This window comes from Podarcis gaigeae (assembly GCF_964106915.1).
Source record: "Podarcis gaigeae genome assembly, chromosome: 9".
Classification (NCBI taxonomy): Eukaryota; Metazoa; Chordata; class Lepidosauria; order Squamata; family Lacertidae; genus Podarcis; species Podarcis gaigeae.
In genome coordinates this window covers 80087723-80104284 of record NC_139685.1, presented here as the reverse complement: position 1 = coordinate 80104284, position 16562 = coordinate 80087723, and the positions used below count along the sequence as shown (strand labels likewise).

Here is a 16562-nt window from a genome sequence, read left to right as displayed (position 1 = left end):
GCCTAGCCTCTGTGCCTAGCGATGGCAATCTGGGCTGTGCATAAACAGAAACTCCGGCAACACATGCAGCTCAGATGTCAAACGGATAAAAGAACCGCACAACTTTCCAAAGGCATTTGACAGCAGCCCTGCGTAGGGAAGCTTTTAATGTTTGCTGTGTTTTTACCATGTTGGAAGCTGCACAGAGCGGCTGGGGCAATCCAGTCAGATGGGCAGGGTGTCAATAATAAAATTATTATGATGATTATTATTATGGTGGGCTGTGGTTCCTGCATTGCAGGGGGTTGGTCTAGATGAGCCTTTGGGTCGCTTCCAGCACTATGGTTCTAAGGGCAGAGGGAAAGGCTGGCAGAGGCAGGTGAGCCAGAGAGGCACAGGGCGGGGGGGGGGGGAATCAGGGGCTCTCTGGTACCTTTAAGCATTATTAAAGGTGGGGTGCTGGTGCTGCTCTTGCTAGGATTTGCACCCCAAGTGCAGAATCACGGACCCCCAGCAAAGCAAAGGGGGGTGGCGGAGCCCCTCCGGGCCCAAAGGGTACCAAGGCTGGTTGGAAGTAAGTGGCCGGTTTTGGGGGGAGCCCTGGGCTTTTCTGTGGGCGCTCACGTCCCCGGTTGGAGCACTGTGCTTCAGTCACGACTGGGGCTGCCTTTCTGGGGATTTGGTGGTTAATGAGGATTATGCACTTCGTGAAGGAAAGAGGCGTAAAACGAGAGGGTTAGAAGCAGAGACATGCAAGGCGGGCGGGGCAGGTCGGGTCCTGACTTAACCCTGTTATAAGTAAAACGGCTCTTTTTCCCTTATGGGGTATCCAAGAGCCCATATAGAGTTCTTTTGTGGGTTCTCTATCGGCAGGAGAAAATAACAGAGGACAACCAGAAAATATTGAGAAGCAAAACAGCTTGTAAGCTTGTAAACTGTTGCAACAGGGTCCTCACAGCCACACGCAAGAGGGACCCAGAACAATGGTGTGCAAGGCCTTATATAGACTTTTTAAATTGCCACCCTGCAGCCCAAGACCCCCCCCCCCCATGCATCATACATACATCACAGAAGAGGCAGTCTACAGCAGAAAACCTGCCTGCCAGGGAACCTGAGAATGATCACTAATTACATTATTTGGGCAGCCTGGCAATTCCTTTGTGATGGTAAATAGTTCCTGAGGTCACAGGCTCACATAGATTCCCCTTAAGAGAGGGCTCAGCAACCTTTTTCAGCCATGGGCCGGTCCACCGTCCCTCAGACCATGTGGGGTGCCGGACTATATTTTGGGGAAAAAATAATCAACAAATTCCTATGCCCCACAAATAACCCAGAGATGCATTTTAAATAAAAGGACACATTCCACTCATGTAAAAACATGCTGATTCCCAGACCATCCGCAGGCCAGATTGAGAAGGCGATTGGGCCAGTTTATGACTTAAAAGACTTTGCTGTTAAGTGATAAATAGGAAAAATTATAATAATCACAAATAAAAGAAACAATATACAAGAAGTAAATAAGGAGGTCATTTACAGGATAAAGGAATTTTTATGTTATGTTTTCTTTGTGTAAGGGGATAGGAGTTTAATTTTGATAATTAAATGGTCAATGGTGGTGGGTTTGTTTGTATGTATGAGTTGTTGTGGACTATGTTGTAAATAAAGGATTAAAAAAGAAGAAGGCGATTGGGCCGGATCCAGCCCCCAGGCCTTAGTTTGCCCCCCCCCGCCCCTCTCTCACCCGCAGAACAGCCTACTCTCAGCCTCAGTTCCCAGGAATACTCCAAGACATTCTCGTGGCTGGACGCCTGTTATGTACTGAAGTTCTCACCCTGGGCCAGCAGGGGGATACTGTAGATAGTTATGCAAATGAAGGATCGGAAGTGACATTCAGTGATTGGATAGTTTTAGAAAGTTGCTACAGTTATGTTGTTCAGGAGCTCTATATAAGCAGGCTGACTGAGCTCCTCAGTTCTGTTCTGTTCTGGCCTTTGAATAAACAAGAGCTGTTTGAAGAATCGCTGTGTCGTCTGATATGTTCGCCCACAATTTAACAACGCCGGCATTCAAATTTTCCAGTGCTGACGACTGTTTCTCCATTCCTGGAGCTGTGGGCTGGAGAGTCACCCGAAAGGGATCCATTTCAATCCCAAGCCTGCTTGGCTGTCCCCTGTTGGAAGCACAGCACTAGGTCGAATAGACCTTAGGTCTGATCCAGTTTGGATGTCTTGCCCTTTTGTGGCTGCTAAGTGTGCCGCCCTGCCTGCTCTCCATAGTGAAGGTGTCAGAATCGACACCCAGGTCCCGAAGCCCTGGCTGTGCCCTTCCTGGCCACTCTCCTTGGGTCCAGTCCTGGTCTGCCCTTGGAGCCTGTGGAGACTTCAAAGCAGATGGGGGGGGGCACACCTGGTTCCTCCCTCTCTTGTGCTCACAACCAGTGCCGGAATTACATATAAGCTAAACAAGCTCTAGCTTAGGGCCCCACTCTCTTGGGGCCCCCAAAAAATTTAAACAAAAAAACCCCATTGGAGGTACATTTCCAAAATATAAGATAAAAAACAACTAAAATAAAACCTACCTTCAGCAACACTGTTTTGTGTTGTGTAGGCCCCTGTGATGTAAGTCATGGGCCCCGCCTGCTTGCCTGGTCCCTAAAATATCACTGGTTTGCTCCTTTCTATATATAGGGTGTCTACATTCTGCGTAAGGTCCATATAGTTAAGCTATGATTTTCCCAGTAGTGATGTATGGAAGTGAGAGCTGGACCATCAAGAAGGCTGATCGCCAAAGAATTGATGCTTTTGAATTCTGGTGCTGGAGGAGACTCTGGAGAGTCCCATGGGCTGCAAGAAGATCCAACCTCTCCATTCTGAAGGAAATCAGCCCTGAGTGCTCACTGGAAGGACAGATCCTGAAGCTGAGGCTCCAAGACTTTGGCCACCTCATGAGAAGAGAAGACTCCCTGGAAAAGACCCTGATGTTGGGAAAGATGGAGGGCACAAGGAGAAGGGGACGACAGAGGACGAGATGGTGGGACAGTGTTCTCGAAGCTACCAGCATGAGTTTGACCAAACTGCAGGAGGCAGTGAAAGACAGGAGGGCCTGGCGTGCTCTGGTCCAGGGGGTCACAAAGAGGCGGACACGACTAAATGATAACAACATTCTGTCTGGACTGCTTGCAGGGCAACATGTGCAAATGGCTTGCGATACCTATGAGGTCCATCAATTACCATAGAGCATCTATTCAACACAAAAAACAGCCACAATTTGTTGTTGATGAAGGACAGCTGGACATAGAAAGGGCCCCGTTACCTTCAGGAGCTGTTTATAGCTGTCAACGGTTCCCTTTTTTAAAGGGAAATTCCTTTATTCCGAATAGGATTCCTTGTGAGAAATGGGAAAAGTTAACAGCTATGCCTAAATCCGGCCCTGCTCACAACAACCCTGTGAGGTAGGCAAGCCTAAGGGAGGCTCAGGGTTTTTTGAACCCGGGCCTCTTCGCTGCTGCTCCACACTCTGCTGCCTCTACATGCTCCCCCCTGGAAAGCATGGGAAAAAGAAGCATCTTCTTAGGACTCGCAGCATCTTCTTGGCATCCCTGTGCCCCCCCCCCGCCTTCCATGGTACAGTCCGTTCCTTCTCGCCCCCCCGCCAGCTCCTTGGGTGGACCAGGCCTCCCTTTCGCGCTGCGCCACCTGCAGGCGCCTTGAGGAACGGCAGGGCTCGGAGGCGAACGGTTCCCCTTCCACGTGACTCCTGGGCGCGCTCCTATTGGCCCGCCGCTCGGTTCCCTCAGGGCCGCTCGGTTGCCCGGCGCCGAGACAGCGGCTCCAACGGCGGCGAGCGAGGCGGCTTCTCGGAGGGAGGCAGGCCGGTAGGGAGCGGAGAGGGCCGTGGGGGCGGGCAGGGGGCCGCTCAGGGGTCCGGAGCGACGACGAGATCCGGCCTCGCCCGTTGAGCTGGCTTGCACGTGTGAACGCAGACAAACTTGCGTGTCACGGGTCTGCGCGCTCCTCTGGGCCTTCGGGGACCTCGCGCGGGGCGGAGCCTCGTCTGGAGGAGAGAAGCGGGCGCGAGGGGGACGGCGGCATCAGGGCAGCGCGGGCTTAACCTGCGGGACTCCCCGCCACAGGAGGCAGCAGGAGCCGCCAAGCGAGATGACTTTGAAAGAGGGCAGGACAAGGTGTAATTGGCTTTGTTGGCTTAGGCCCTCCCTTTAATTTTGGGGGGCCCCCAAAAAATTAAAGGGGAAAAAACACTGAATGTACATTTCCAAAATAGAAGATAAAAAAGAACCTTTTAATGAGGGTGAAAGAGGAGAGTGCAAAATATGGTCTGAAACTCAACATCAAAAAAACGAAGATCATGGCCACTGGTCCCATCACCTCCTGGCAAACAGAAGGGGAAGAAATGGAGTCAGTGAGAGATTTTACTTTCTTGGGCTCCATGATCACTGCAGATGGTGACAGCAGCCACGAAATTAAGAGACGCCTCCTTCTTGGGAGAAAGGCGATGACAAACCTAGACAGCATCTTAAAAAGCAGAGACATCACCTTGCCAACAAAGGTCCGTATAGCTAAAGCTCTGGTTTTCCCAGTAGTGATGTATGGAAGTGAGAGCTGGACCATAAAGAAGGTTGATCGCCAAAGAATTGATGCTTTTGAATTCTGGTGCTGGAGGAGACTCTGGAGAGTCCCATGGACTGCAAGAAGATCCAACCGATCCATTCTGAAGGAAATCAGCCCTGAGTGCTCACTGGAAGGACAGATCCTGAAGCTGAGGCTCCAAGACTTTGGCCACCTTATAAGAAGAGAAGACTCCCTAGAAAAGACCCTGATGCTGGGAAAGATGGAGGCACAAGGAGAAGGGGACGACAGAGGATGAGATGGTGGGACAGTGTTCTGGAAGCGACCAGCATGAGTTTGACCAAACTGCGGGAGGCCGTGGAAGACAGGAGTGCCTGGCGTGCTCTGGTCCAGGGGGGCACAAAGAGGCGGACACGACTCAACGACTCAACAACAACAACATATTGCAATGTGAATTGTAATTAGAGATTGACAAAATGTGGATTTTGTTGGGTTTTAGTCATGGAAAATTAATTTAAAAACAGGAAGAGGACAGGACAAGTACAGTGGAGGCAGCGAGGCTTCTGGATCCCTGTGGCAGGGAAGCGCAGGAAGGGAGAGGGCTGCTCTTTCTTGGGCTCGGATCCTGCGCGCGGGTTTCCCCAAAGAGGCACCTGGAACCCAGAACAGGAGGCTGGACCCCTTTGGCCTCATCCTGCAGGCTCTTCTGAGGTCCTTCTCTGCTGGGCATGGAGCAGAGGGAAGCCTGGGCAGCCACTTGCGGGGGCCCAAGCAGGCAGTCTTGGGGACAAAGGGGGGATTTCTACCCACCTCCAAGGCCACTCTTCCAGGAGGCTCGGCATCAAGTTGTCTTTAAAAAATATGCCTGGTTTGTCATTTATTTCAAGTTCAAGTAGACTGCTTAAAGAAATGAAAGTGGCGTACAACAAACCAGCAATGTAAACTATCAGTGAAATTGCACAGGCTCTAATGTTTCACTTCTGTTTCCATGTATCTGAAGAAGTGTACATGCACACAAAATCTTATACCAAGAACAAACTTAAAGGTAAAGGTACCCCTGCCCGTGCGGGCCAGTTGTGTCCGACTCTAGGGTTCTGCGCTCATCTCACTTAAGAGGCCGGGGGCCAGCGCTGTCCGGAGACACTTCCGGGTCACGTGGCCAGCATGATGAAGCTGCAACTGGCGAGCCAGCACCAGCGCAGCACACGGAAACGGCGTTTACCTTCCCGCTATAAAGCGGTACCTATTTATCTACTTGCACTTAATTGTGCTTTCGAACTGCTAGGTGGGCAGGAGCTGGGACCGAAAGACGGGGGCTCACCCCGTCATTGCGGGGATTCGAACCGCCGACCATGCGATCGGCAAGTCCTAGGCGCTGAGGTTTTACCCACAGCGCCACCCGCGTCCCTAACTTAGTTGGTCTCTAAGGTGCTACTGGACTATTTATAATTTTTTAATATATATTTCACAGGCAGATTGAGACAGCTACAGTGGTACCTTGGTTCTCAAATGTCTTGGTTCCCAAACACCGAAAACCTGGAAGTAAGTGTTCTGGCTTTTGAACGTTTTTCAGAAGCCAAACGTCCGATGCGGCTGTTGGCTACTGTTTCCGGGTGCCTGCACCAATCAGAAGCCATGCCTTGGTTTCCGAACATTTCAGAAGTCAAACAGACTTCTGGAACGGATTAAGTTTGAGAACCAAGGTACCACTGTATTTGGCACTTTTGTTTTCGCTATTCATTTTGTGTTTTTGTTTTTGAGGCTTTTTCAGTTAATTTGTTTTTCTGACTATGTGGAACCCAGTTCAGCTACTGATTGATTGATTGATTGTGTGACGGCGGAAATGGATAAAAGCCCCCATCCAAACAATGACTATCATCAGTGCAAGTACGGAAAAAAAGTAATTTTAATTTTTATCATCTGCAATACTGTCTTACTCATTTTATAGTACAGTACATTGATTATTGCCTTCATTTTATGGATCAGTGGTCTCATTAGAGAGTAAAATTCATGTTAAATTGCTGCTTTAGGGGTTGTTTTTAAAAGTCTGGAGCGGATTAATCCATTTTGCGTTACTTTCTATGGGAAAGCACGCCTTGGTTTTGGAACGCTTTGGTTTTGGAATGGACTTCTGGAACGGATTAAGTTTGAGAACCAAGGTACCACTGTATAGGAACAGAGCAAATGATAAAATAGCAAGGACTACGGCCAGGTCACTAATCCAGTGAGGCTTTAACATCCCAGTTTCACAGATGTGCTTGTGGGTCTGAAGTGGTGGTGACTGGCTGGGTCCTTGAGGTTACAGTGGGCAGCTCAGGGAAGATGTTGAGCCAGCGTGTGGCAACCATGCAAAGGGCAAATTCCATGCGCGGCATCATTAGGAAAGGGATTGCAAATAAAGCTGCCAATACTGTAATGTCCTCTCTACAAATCAGTTGTGCAACCTGTATACTGTTCTGGTCGCCTCACCTCCAAAAGGCTCCAAAAGCTGGGAAAGTTTCAGAAAAAAGTAACCAAAATGATCAAGGGGGTGGAGCGATTTCACTGAATAAAGGTTGCGGCATGTTGCAAACGAATACATGATAAAGGTGTATAAAATTATGCACATTTTGGAGAAAGCAGATAGGAGAAACAAAAAAAATTCCTTCCAGTAGCACCTTAAAGACCAACTAAGTCAGTTCTTGGTATGAGCTTTCGTGTGCATGCACACTTCTTCAGATACACTGGATCTGAAGTGTATCTGAAGAAGTGTGCATGCACACGAAAGCTCATACCAAGAACTGACTTAGTTGGTCTTTAAGGTGCTACTGGAAGGAATTTTTTTTGTTTTGACTATGGCAGACCAACACGGCTACCTATCTGTAACCAGATAGGAGAAGTTTCTCTTTCATCATACTAGAAAGGAGGGCCAGCGAAAGAAACTGAATGTTGGAAGGTTCAATACAGACTTCTCCACATTGTCCAGAGTTAAAACTCTTCTTCTTCTGCGATCCCTCCTAGCCCAGTAAGATTGTCTTCCATGAACAGGGTCTTAACAGTGAGTCCCTAAGTGACTGTGGAGGCCAAGTCTGAATCCACACGTCCTTCCATGGTGGGGACATTGGTTTCTGGGGGGGAGTTGATCACGGTGTGGATTTGCCAAACATGCCTTCCTCTTAGCACGTTTCTCACTTTGGTCCTGAGTTCGAGTGTCTTCAAAGCCCATGACACCTTTGGTCACGGCTGTTCTTCAGCTGGAGTGCTTGTAGGCAAGTGACGGTGGCTATCGAGATTATACCTCAACGAAGGCTTCAAGGAAGGAAACCAAGGCACAAAATGAACACTCGAGCTCTTCAGATCCCATTAAGTGGATTGCTTCCAAACGACTCTTAAGGACCATCTGCCTTCAGTTAAAACTATGGAATTCGCAACAGCAAAATTTAGCGCTAGCTACCCATTTTGGTAGCCGAGATAAAGCTGTCAGTGGCCACCAGCCACAATGGCCAGGCTCTGCCTATGCTGTGGGAGGCAGGCAGGAAGGAGCCTCCGTCTTGCCACTTTGAGAGAGCAGCTTGCTGCACGAGATGGGCACCCTTTGGCCTGATCCTGTGGCTGAGCTCTTAAGGGCTGCACACACTCTGGAAGATTCTCAGAGCCAAAGTCTGGAAGCAAATGGCAGCCAGGGAAACGCCTCTGTTCTGAAAAGGCCCCTCTCTAGCTGCTCCTGGCCACGGGTGCTCAGACTCACCCGGCGTGGCTGGTCCCAGATTCTGGTCCTAGGAAGCATGCAAGGTTTCCAGAGACATTGCCCAAAGTTGGGGGGGAGGGATCAGGGTGCAGTGCTGACCCTTCTGTCTTTCCACAGGTGATTGAGGCCGAGGCTGTGGGCTTGAACGCCATCTTCCTGCTCCTCATGTCCCGTGTATCGCAGGCCTCGGGGGGCATCTTGCCCCCGCTCAGCTCCCTGGTGGGGCCCAGGAAGATCTTGCCAGCTGATGGAGGGGAACACCTGGAGGCAGCTGACACAGGTAGGTGGGGGCCTCTGGTCCCTGCCAGAGGCTTCCAGTTGTTTCTTGCTCTGCCCACTGCACATAGCTGAGATGGTGCCCAAAGGAAGCTCTGTTCAGGAGGACTGGAGCGCTCCCAGTCGTGCTTCCTACCCTCGCTTGACTGCAAGGAAAGTGACCGGTGGTCTTGCACTGGAATGTCCTTGTCACAGAAGCCCTTCTGGAAAGCGGGGGGTGGGTGGGTGGGGTGGGGAGGAACCAGCTGCCTCCCTCCTGCTTCTGGGAGATCCCTTAATTGCATTTGCCCTTTCTTCCTGCTGCTGCTCGCCTGCTCCAGGCAGGCCAACTTAATCCTCGGAATTAGCCGCCTGCTGCAGGCAGACCAGGTCCCAGCAGGGGCAGCAGAGGTGACTGACCTCCTGGCAGACCTTGGCAGGACGGAGGGGAAGGGCATGGCTGTGGCTGCCCAGGTGATGCCAGCCTGCTGAAGCAGCCCCGCCGCAAAGGGTTGGCATCAGTCTCCTGTCTCTTTGCAGGCTCCAGATCGCTGACGCCGCTGGCCAAGTCCTTCCAGAAGGCGGAGGCTCTCCTGCGCCACTGCGTCAACCCCAGCCTGTGGCGCCTGCTGCCCCCGCGCCCCAGCGAGAGCGCTTACGACAGCGAGGAGGAGGACTCTCCCGGAGGCCTGGCCCGTCTGGCCCAGGTGGAGCGCAGCTTCCTGGGGCTCAGCCGCTGCCTGGGCGTGATGGAGAACCCCCGCACGGAGACCTTCCAGGCCCACGTGCGCCCAGCCCTCCCGGACACGGCCCGGGGCGCCTTCACTTACCACGCGGCCCGGAGCAGCGTGGCTCGCCACTGCGCCACTCTCCACGCTCTGCTGCAGCACCGCCACCACCTACGCCTCTCCCGCCACTTCAGTCGCCGCCTCAAGGCGGCTTCGGGCTTCGTGCAGCACCTGATGGCCGCCGAGCGCCGCCTGCCACCCCTGCTGCCGCTGGCCGGCCAGCCGGACGCCACCTGGGGCCGCCAGCTGCGGGGGCTGTGCGAGGAGATGCGCACCCACGCCACGCACTGGGAGGGGCTGCAGCGGCGCATACGCAGTGACCCCTGGCTGCAGCACATGCTGCTGCAGCGGCACGAGGTGGTCCAGCACATGAGGCGATCCCTCTGCTTGCTGGCCCTGCACGCCATCTGCCTCCTGGAGCGCCACATCGAGGCCTTGCTGCGCAGCTTGGCCCACGCCCTTCCCGTGCCTGCTGCCTCGCTCTCCGACTTGTTCCAGGGGCTGGAGATCTACAACCAGGTGGTGAACGACCAGGCGCTGCAGCAGGCCTTCCTGGAGCAGCAGGCCAGGAAGCCAGGCCTGCAGAGAACAGCAAACAGTTCCCCAGCCTTCCCCCTGGAGAGGGTCTTGGGCATCCTGGCAGCAGAGAGGGGCAAGCGGGCCGCCCAGAGGCTGCACCCGCTGCTCCTCCGAGGGGGCGTCCTGGAGCCTGCGCCTTGGGGTGGTGACGCCAAGCCTGGGCTCCTGGAAAGGGCCTCCCAGGCCTCTCCGGCAGGCGAGGGTCTTCCCAGCCTCTCGGTGGAGCTGCAGGCCTTGTGCCACGAGGAGGAAGAGGGCCTCCTTGTTGTCCTGGGGGAGCTGGTGGCTTCCACGGACAGCCTGTGGCATCACGTCCTGAACCGGCCCAAGCAGGAGAAGCCCCTCGAACGCTTGGAGCCGACTGACCTGCCTCAGGGGCCGGACTCTGCCTCGCTGCCCAGCTGGAAGTCTGTGCGATGGCTGGACACCTCCTTCACAGAGGCGGCTGCAGCGCTCTATGCCCAGTACTGCCCCCTGATGTGGAGAGCAGCTGCCTCTTCCTTGGCCCACCAGCTGGAGCTCCACCCGCCCCTGGCGCACTTCCAACCAGGGGCAGCGGCTGCTTTGGCCCGGCGGCTGAGCCGTGGTCTGGCACAGGGTAAGTCAAACTGCGGAACTCCCTGCCACAGCAGGCAGGGAGGGCCGCTGATTTGGATGTCTTTAGAAGGAGGAGAGGGCTCTCAGTGGCTACTTGCCAAGACGATTGTGTTGTGCCCCCACAGTCGGAGGCAGCAGCATTTTGAATACCAGTTTCTGAAAACCACAGGAGGGGAGAGGACTCTTGCCACTCAGCTCCTGTTGTGGGTATCTGGTTGGCCACTGGAGGGGGCAGGATACTGGGCTAGATAGGACCCCCCCCCCTTGGCCACATCCAGAAGGCTCTTCTGAGATTCTTAAGGGCAGGCTAAGGTTCTTGGTTGACGGTGGGGTTGAGACAATGCCAAGGAACCCTGCCGGGATGGCATTCCAGCCCCCTGCCTCTCTCCCTGCCTCCGAGGGGTCTTTGCCTTCCCTACAACCCATTTCCCATAAATTTCCCCAGGCCTTGATGGTGCCCCTCGTGTGGTCTGACTCGCCAGCAATTTCCCTGTCCCACAAAAAGGGCTGCCTGCCAGTTTAGCTGGGGAGGCAGAGGACCAGGCGGGGCTCCTGCACCTCTGCTTCCGGGTTGCTGGTGCCCGCTGAGTCCCAAAAGGACAGGCAAGGCCCACACCCACCTGGGGCTGCAGTTTGGGAGGTCAAAGTAGAAATGGGCACCTGCAGCCCAAGGGGAAATTTCCCTGACCCGTTCCTTCCTGTGTCTGGTGGAATATGCCCTGTGAGGGGCCGCTTGGGTTTTCTTTTCTCAGCCCCTAAACACCTTGGTATGGCATCTGGGAGACTCCCATTCCATCTCAGGATCCACGGCCCCCTGGGATTGGGCTAGGGGTCCCTGCCTGCCACTCTGGGGGGGGGGGACAGGAAGTCTGGTCCCCATGGGGCTCATGCTCTCTCGCTCCCTCTGTGTCTCTGCAGCAGCCTGTGTGCCTCAGGAGAGTGCGGAGGAACTGAAGGCCTTGGCGCTCCACCTGCTTACGCGGGATGTCCTCCAGCACTGGGACCAAGGTAGGGCAGTCACTGTGGGCAGGGGTGGGGGCTGCGGGGCAAGGGCTGAGTGAAGGGCCGGCCTTTGGGCATGAGATAGAGTTGGGAGGGGCTCCCGAGGGTCATTTAGTCCAGCCCCCTGCAATGCAGGAATCTGAATTAAAGCATTGGTGACTGATGGCCTCTGTATGAAAACCTCCAAGGAAGGAGAGCTCACCACCTTCTGATGAAGTCTGTTTCATCGTAGAAGAGATGGTTTTTTTGTTGTTTTGTTTTGTTTTTTGCAACAAAAATTAATAAATTATAAAATATCAAATAAATTGAAATAAGAGTAGAGTAGAAGGGGGATATCTAGAGCCCAACAGATAGCAACTGATTTCCGTAACAAAGTTGAACATCATAATATAAAGTTTCAAGTCACAGAAATGGTTTTGCATTCTCCAGTACCTTATTCCTCCCCTATGTTATGAAAAGGCTCCGTCTCTCAATGAAGACATTGGGTTGCCTGCCCTCTCTGGCTCTCACCGTCTTCGCAAGCTCCATCATACGAACCATGTCCAGATTTTAGTTTTCCATTCTCTCTCGGGTGGTGCTCTCATCCCCGCCCCCTTCAATTCTGACAAATAATCACTCTGGCAGTACTTGAGAGATGTTGCATTGATTCCATATCTTCTGCTAGTACAATTTCTGGAACCTACCAAATAGTAGAGTTAGAGGAGCCACGGGTGACGTTATTACTTCAGCTGGGAGGCAGCTCCTCGGTCCCTGTCCCTGAGGAGTGCCTGCCCTTGACCCCATCCGACCTCGTTCCCTTTCCGTCCCAGGTTTCTGCCAGGCTCTGGGCTCCAGCCTCACGGACAAATGTTTGGCCAAGCCTGCCCAGAGCACAGAGGTGACCTGCAGCCAGACGGCTCAGCTCTTGCGGAGTCTCTACCTGCCCTTGGCCTTCAGCCTGCAGTGCCTGGACTCCCAGCCCACGGAGAGCACAGGTGAGTGGGGGCTGCACTCTGTGGGGCAGGCTGGAGTCCCTTTGCCCTGGCCAGCAGCTGGGCCCCGACTCCCTTCTCCACTGACGCCCTTTCCCCCTTGCAGCCGGCAGCCTTGTCCCATCCGGCCTCCACCTGCGGCTGCTGTCCCTCTCGCTGGCCACCGCTCACTCCTCCTGCTACTGGCTCATGAGCAAGGCCTACCAGTACTTGGCCTCCTGGTCCCTCAACCAGTTCCTCCTTGTGACCCAGGGGGACTTGCAGGCAAGTAGAACCATGAGTGGTGGGCGGGGAGGGGAGCAAATAGCCAAGGAGCCATCCCCAAAGCCGTCCGCTGTGGGCATCGCGTGTGTCTCTCTTGGCCAGAGAAAGAGGGAGATGTCCTGGCCAGTGCAGAGAGAGGAATGCGCCAGAACAAGCTCCTCTAAGGCCTCATGACTCCTTCCTACAGCTGCTGAAGGCAGAGGCCACCAGGATGTCCGCACTGGTGAGCACGGCTTTTCCGGAGGGCAGGAAGCAGCAGAGCCCCCTCCTCTCTGGCCAGGAGCAGGAGCTGAGCCAGCAGATCCACTCCACAGCTTCCAGTGTCCAAGTAAGTGTCGGGGGTCCCAGCCTGCCTTGCAGCAGCCTCCAGGAGAGACACCAGGATCCTCCTGACAGACCTTGATGCTGGCTTTGAGCTCTGGTGCCTGGAACACAGCAGACTGGGCCATCCCCCGCTCCCTAGAGAGGCCCTCCGCTTGCCCCCTGGCAGCCCTCCAACCTCTTCAGTAGGGCTTGCGCAGGGGGCAATGGGGTGCTTTGTTTCCCACCCTGCCCCATGGCCCCTTTCCTCCTCTGTTGCACAGCTGTTTGCGAACCAAGTGCTGACGCTGTTTTCCTTGGACTGCAAGCGCATGTCGGCGGAGATATTTAGCCAAACCATGCCCCAGGGCAAGCACTGGCGCCTCACCCTCCGAACAGGTAGGCCTGCAGGGCACAGAGCAGCGCCCTCCTGGCTACCGGTCCTCCATCGCTCTGTTCCTGCTGCCCTTGTTCCGCTTGTGGGCTCCCCACTGGGGCATCTGGTTGGCCCTGTGGGGCCCAGGAGCTCCTGGCCTAGTCAGCAGGCCTTGCTTGGGTCTGATCCTGCCGGGCTTCCCCCCTTAAGTTTCCCCATTGCCCTGGCAGAGCTGCCGCCCTCCCCCAGTGAATACGCCTCTGCTGCTGCCCAGAGCGTCCTGGGCCAGGTCTTGCTGGGCATCCAGCTCCTGCCTCAAGATGCCCAGGGACCAGCGCTCAGCCAGGTGACGACGGCCTTCTTGGAAGCCTGGATGGACCACATCCTGGCTCAGAAGATCAAGTTCAGGTGAGTATTCGTCCGGGAGGGAGAGGGGTCTGGCCCTCTTGCCCCAGGAGGGTGGCAGGCTCCCCTCTGACAGCCAGCCTTGCCTTCTGCCCCCCCCCCAGCCTCCAGGGCGCCCTCCAGCTGAAGCAGGACTTTGACCTGGTGCGTGAGCTGCTGCAGTCGGAGGATTATGGTCTGTCTCCAGAGATCAAGCAGCTGGTGCTCTCCCTCCGCGTCTTCCAGCAAGTGGACAATGCCATCGCCTGCCTCCTGCAGCAGCCCCCCAAGACATCCTTGCCCTCACACACCTGGGATGCCTTCCACAAGTGCTGTGAGTGGGCCTGTGGGGGCGCTCTGGAGGGCTCTGCCACTCCTGCATCGCAGGGGGGTGCTCTAGATGGCCCTTGGGGGTCCCTTCCAGCAGCCCAGTGGGCCTGTGGGCGAGGAAGGTGCATCCCTCTCCCGTCCACGGCCGGGGGAAACCTCTGCCCCTCAAGGCCAGGGTCATGAAAGCTGGAAATGGAGCCTCTGCACTCAGTGGCAGTCTACCTCTGAGCCGCCAGCAGAACTGGTGCGTCTGTAGAGTCCGAGGGAGACCCAGGAGGCCAAATGGCGCCTCGGCTGCCCCCACAGGAGACTGGCTTGTTGGAGAGGGTCGTTTGGAAGTTGTGGGGAACGCAAGCGAGGTACTTTTGAGCGCTCCGAAAGGGCGACATCCGTGCTGCCGCAGAAGCCACTGCTGTGGGCCACCTCTGTGCCCTGCGCTGACTGGGCCTCGTGTTGGCTGCTGTCGGAAGTGGACTCTGCTCACTCGGATCCCGCCAGGCCTTTGCAGAGTGGCTCTCTGACCAGATCTCCTCCACAGAGGACTGGCGGACTTGGGAAGAGATCCGGTCCTGGAGCGTACGGAGAGGTTCCGAAGGAAAGAGTGCCTCTGAGCCTGCAGAGGGGCCTTTTCCTTGCCACTGAGCAGCCACGGATTGGGACCTTTCAGCAGAGAAGGGCCATGTCTCAGTGGGACGGGAGGGAGGGTCCCACGGTGGAGCTCCTTCCTCAGCCGCTCTTCTTCCTCCCCCCCCCAGGCTCCCACGACGGGATTCGCACGCAGGACGGCGGCCCAGGCAGCCTGAACAGCCTGGAGAGCCTGGAAGGGCTACCCACGCAGGCGAGGGCCGTGCTGGAGAGCCAGGCGGGCGACCTGCTGAGCCGCATGCAAGGGGGCGGCTGCAGCCCCGAGACCTACCTCAGCCCCATGCAGCAGGAGTGGCTGGCGCTGCGGCTGCACGGGGGCCGCCGCTGGAAAGTCCCCGCCCTGCCCTGCATGAACAGGACCTCTGAGCCTTGACTCGGCCGGGGGGGGGGCAGGCCTGGGCAGGACGAGCCGCCACTCGCACCACGGACTCCTTGGGGCTTCGGCCGCATGTGCCTCACGCCCCCCGGCCCTGCACATTGGCAGCCGTGCCGTGACACTCTCCCCAGGGGGGCTGGTGCACGAGGGGGGGAAGGAGCCTCGATTGCCTCCCGCCAGGCCTTGCCTGCTTCCCTGCAGGAACTCTCTGGCCCTAGACATTTTGGCTCATGGGAGAAGCTCCTGCTGCAGGAAGAGAAAGCAGCTGGTTGGGCGGCAGGGCCAGAAATCCCAAAAGGCGCTTCAGCGCTCCCAGGCCGCCCCGTTGCGCTCAGGGTCACAAGGAAACTGGAGAAGCACGTGCAATATCTCAGATCACCTGTTTTCCACATTAAAGACTCCTGATGTTGCCGCCACCCAGCGCTTCTGTTGATTCAGGAATAAATCCGTAAGAATCTGTGTGACCCACTTTCCTCTGCCTCCAGGCGCCTCCCCCTGGGGGGGAAGGGCTAGGCTCTAGCCGGCCCCAGGCTCAGCCCCCAACGGCATCTGCACGGGGGGGGGGGGGGGGGCTCGGAAAGACCCCCTGCATGAATCCCTGGGCAGCCACTGCCAGTCAGTGCAGGCAGAGCTGAGCTCAGATGAACCAGCGGTCGACCCAGCAGCTTCTTAGCCTTCTTGGCATCCTGATGTTTGGCCGCAAAGTCCCTGGCTTTGCAGAAGTCGGGCTGAGGAGCGAGCGGGAGAACCCCGAGTCCCCTGGGAGCAAAATCCTGTCCCTGAGAGCAGCTCGCTGCTTTCCTGCCCACCTGCATTGTGAGAGCGAATCCTGGCAAGTCACAACAGCTGTGCATTCTGACAACATCCGCAGGGCAACGAAAGCTGAGCGCAGCCAGGCCCCACCCCTCGCTCCCCTGCCAAGCTGAAAGTGGCCCAGCGGCAGCGCGGCTCCCTCCCTCTAGCCAGGCCTCACCTGGAGTGGGGGGGGGCAATGTGGAAAGAGGTCTCAGGAGGGTGATGAAGGGGGCCAGTAGTACCGGAAAGGAGGAGGGGGGCATGTTTAGCTGGGGAGGGGGCTGCCTATTTAGTAGTGCATTTCAGAAGACAAATGGGCCACTGGGAGATTCAGGATGGGTGAAAGGAGGGACTTCACGCAGCAGCACATAGTTAAACTGTGGAACTCCCTGCCACAGCATGCCGGGATGGCCACCAACTGGCTGGCATCTGTCTGTTTCTGCAGACAGTGGGAGAGGGGGTCTGGGGGGGGTGTGAAGTCCAACACTAGGAAGGTTGCAGCGCCTGCTGTGGCTGTAGAGACCGAGAGGGGAGAGACATGTTTCGTTGCAGCCAGGGCAGAGGAAGATTGTCCCCAGAGGATCAGGCAAATCCAAGGTGGGGCACGG

The 16562-nt window shown here is 55.8% G+C and overlaps 1 protein-coding gene across 1 annotated transcript; it reads left to right on the top strand.

Annotated features, from left to right (window-relative positions):
* Positions 1-3766: 3766 nt before the first annotated feature.
* On the top strand, positions 3767-15575 carry CCDC142 (coiled-coil domain containing 142). The gene is made up of 11 exons (XM_083757099.1): positions 3767-3853; positions 8410-8572; positions 9088-10512; positions 11433-11519; positions 12323-12487; positions 12591-12748; positions 12936-13076; positions 13333-13447; positions 13655-13832; positions 13934-14142; positions 14894-15575. The coding sequence occupies exons 2-11, from the start codon at positions 8458-8460 to the stop codon at positions 15154-15156; spliced, it is 2856 nt and encodes a 951-aa protein (XP_083613225.1). The 5' UTR covers positions 3767-3853; positions 8410-8457; the 3' UTR covers positions 15157-15575.
* The last annotated feature ends 987 nt before the right edge of the window (positions 15576-16562 follow it).

Bases quoted from the DNA above. Each gene is read 5' to 3' on its own strand.
- CCDC142 (XM_083757099.1), top strand. From the start codon at position 8,458: ATGTCCCGTGTATCGCAGGCCTCGGGGGGCATCTTGCCCCCGCTCAGC. The intron at 8,573-9,087 runs GTAGGTGGGGGC...GTCTCTTTGCAG, and splicing joins CCTGGAGGCAGCTGACACAG to GCTCCAGATCGCTGACGCCG. The intron at 10,513-11,432 runs GTAAGTCAAACT...TCTCTGCAGCAG, and splicing joins GAGCCGTGGTCTGGCACAGG to CCTGTGTGCCTCAGGAGAGT.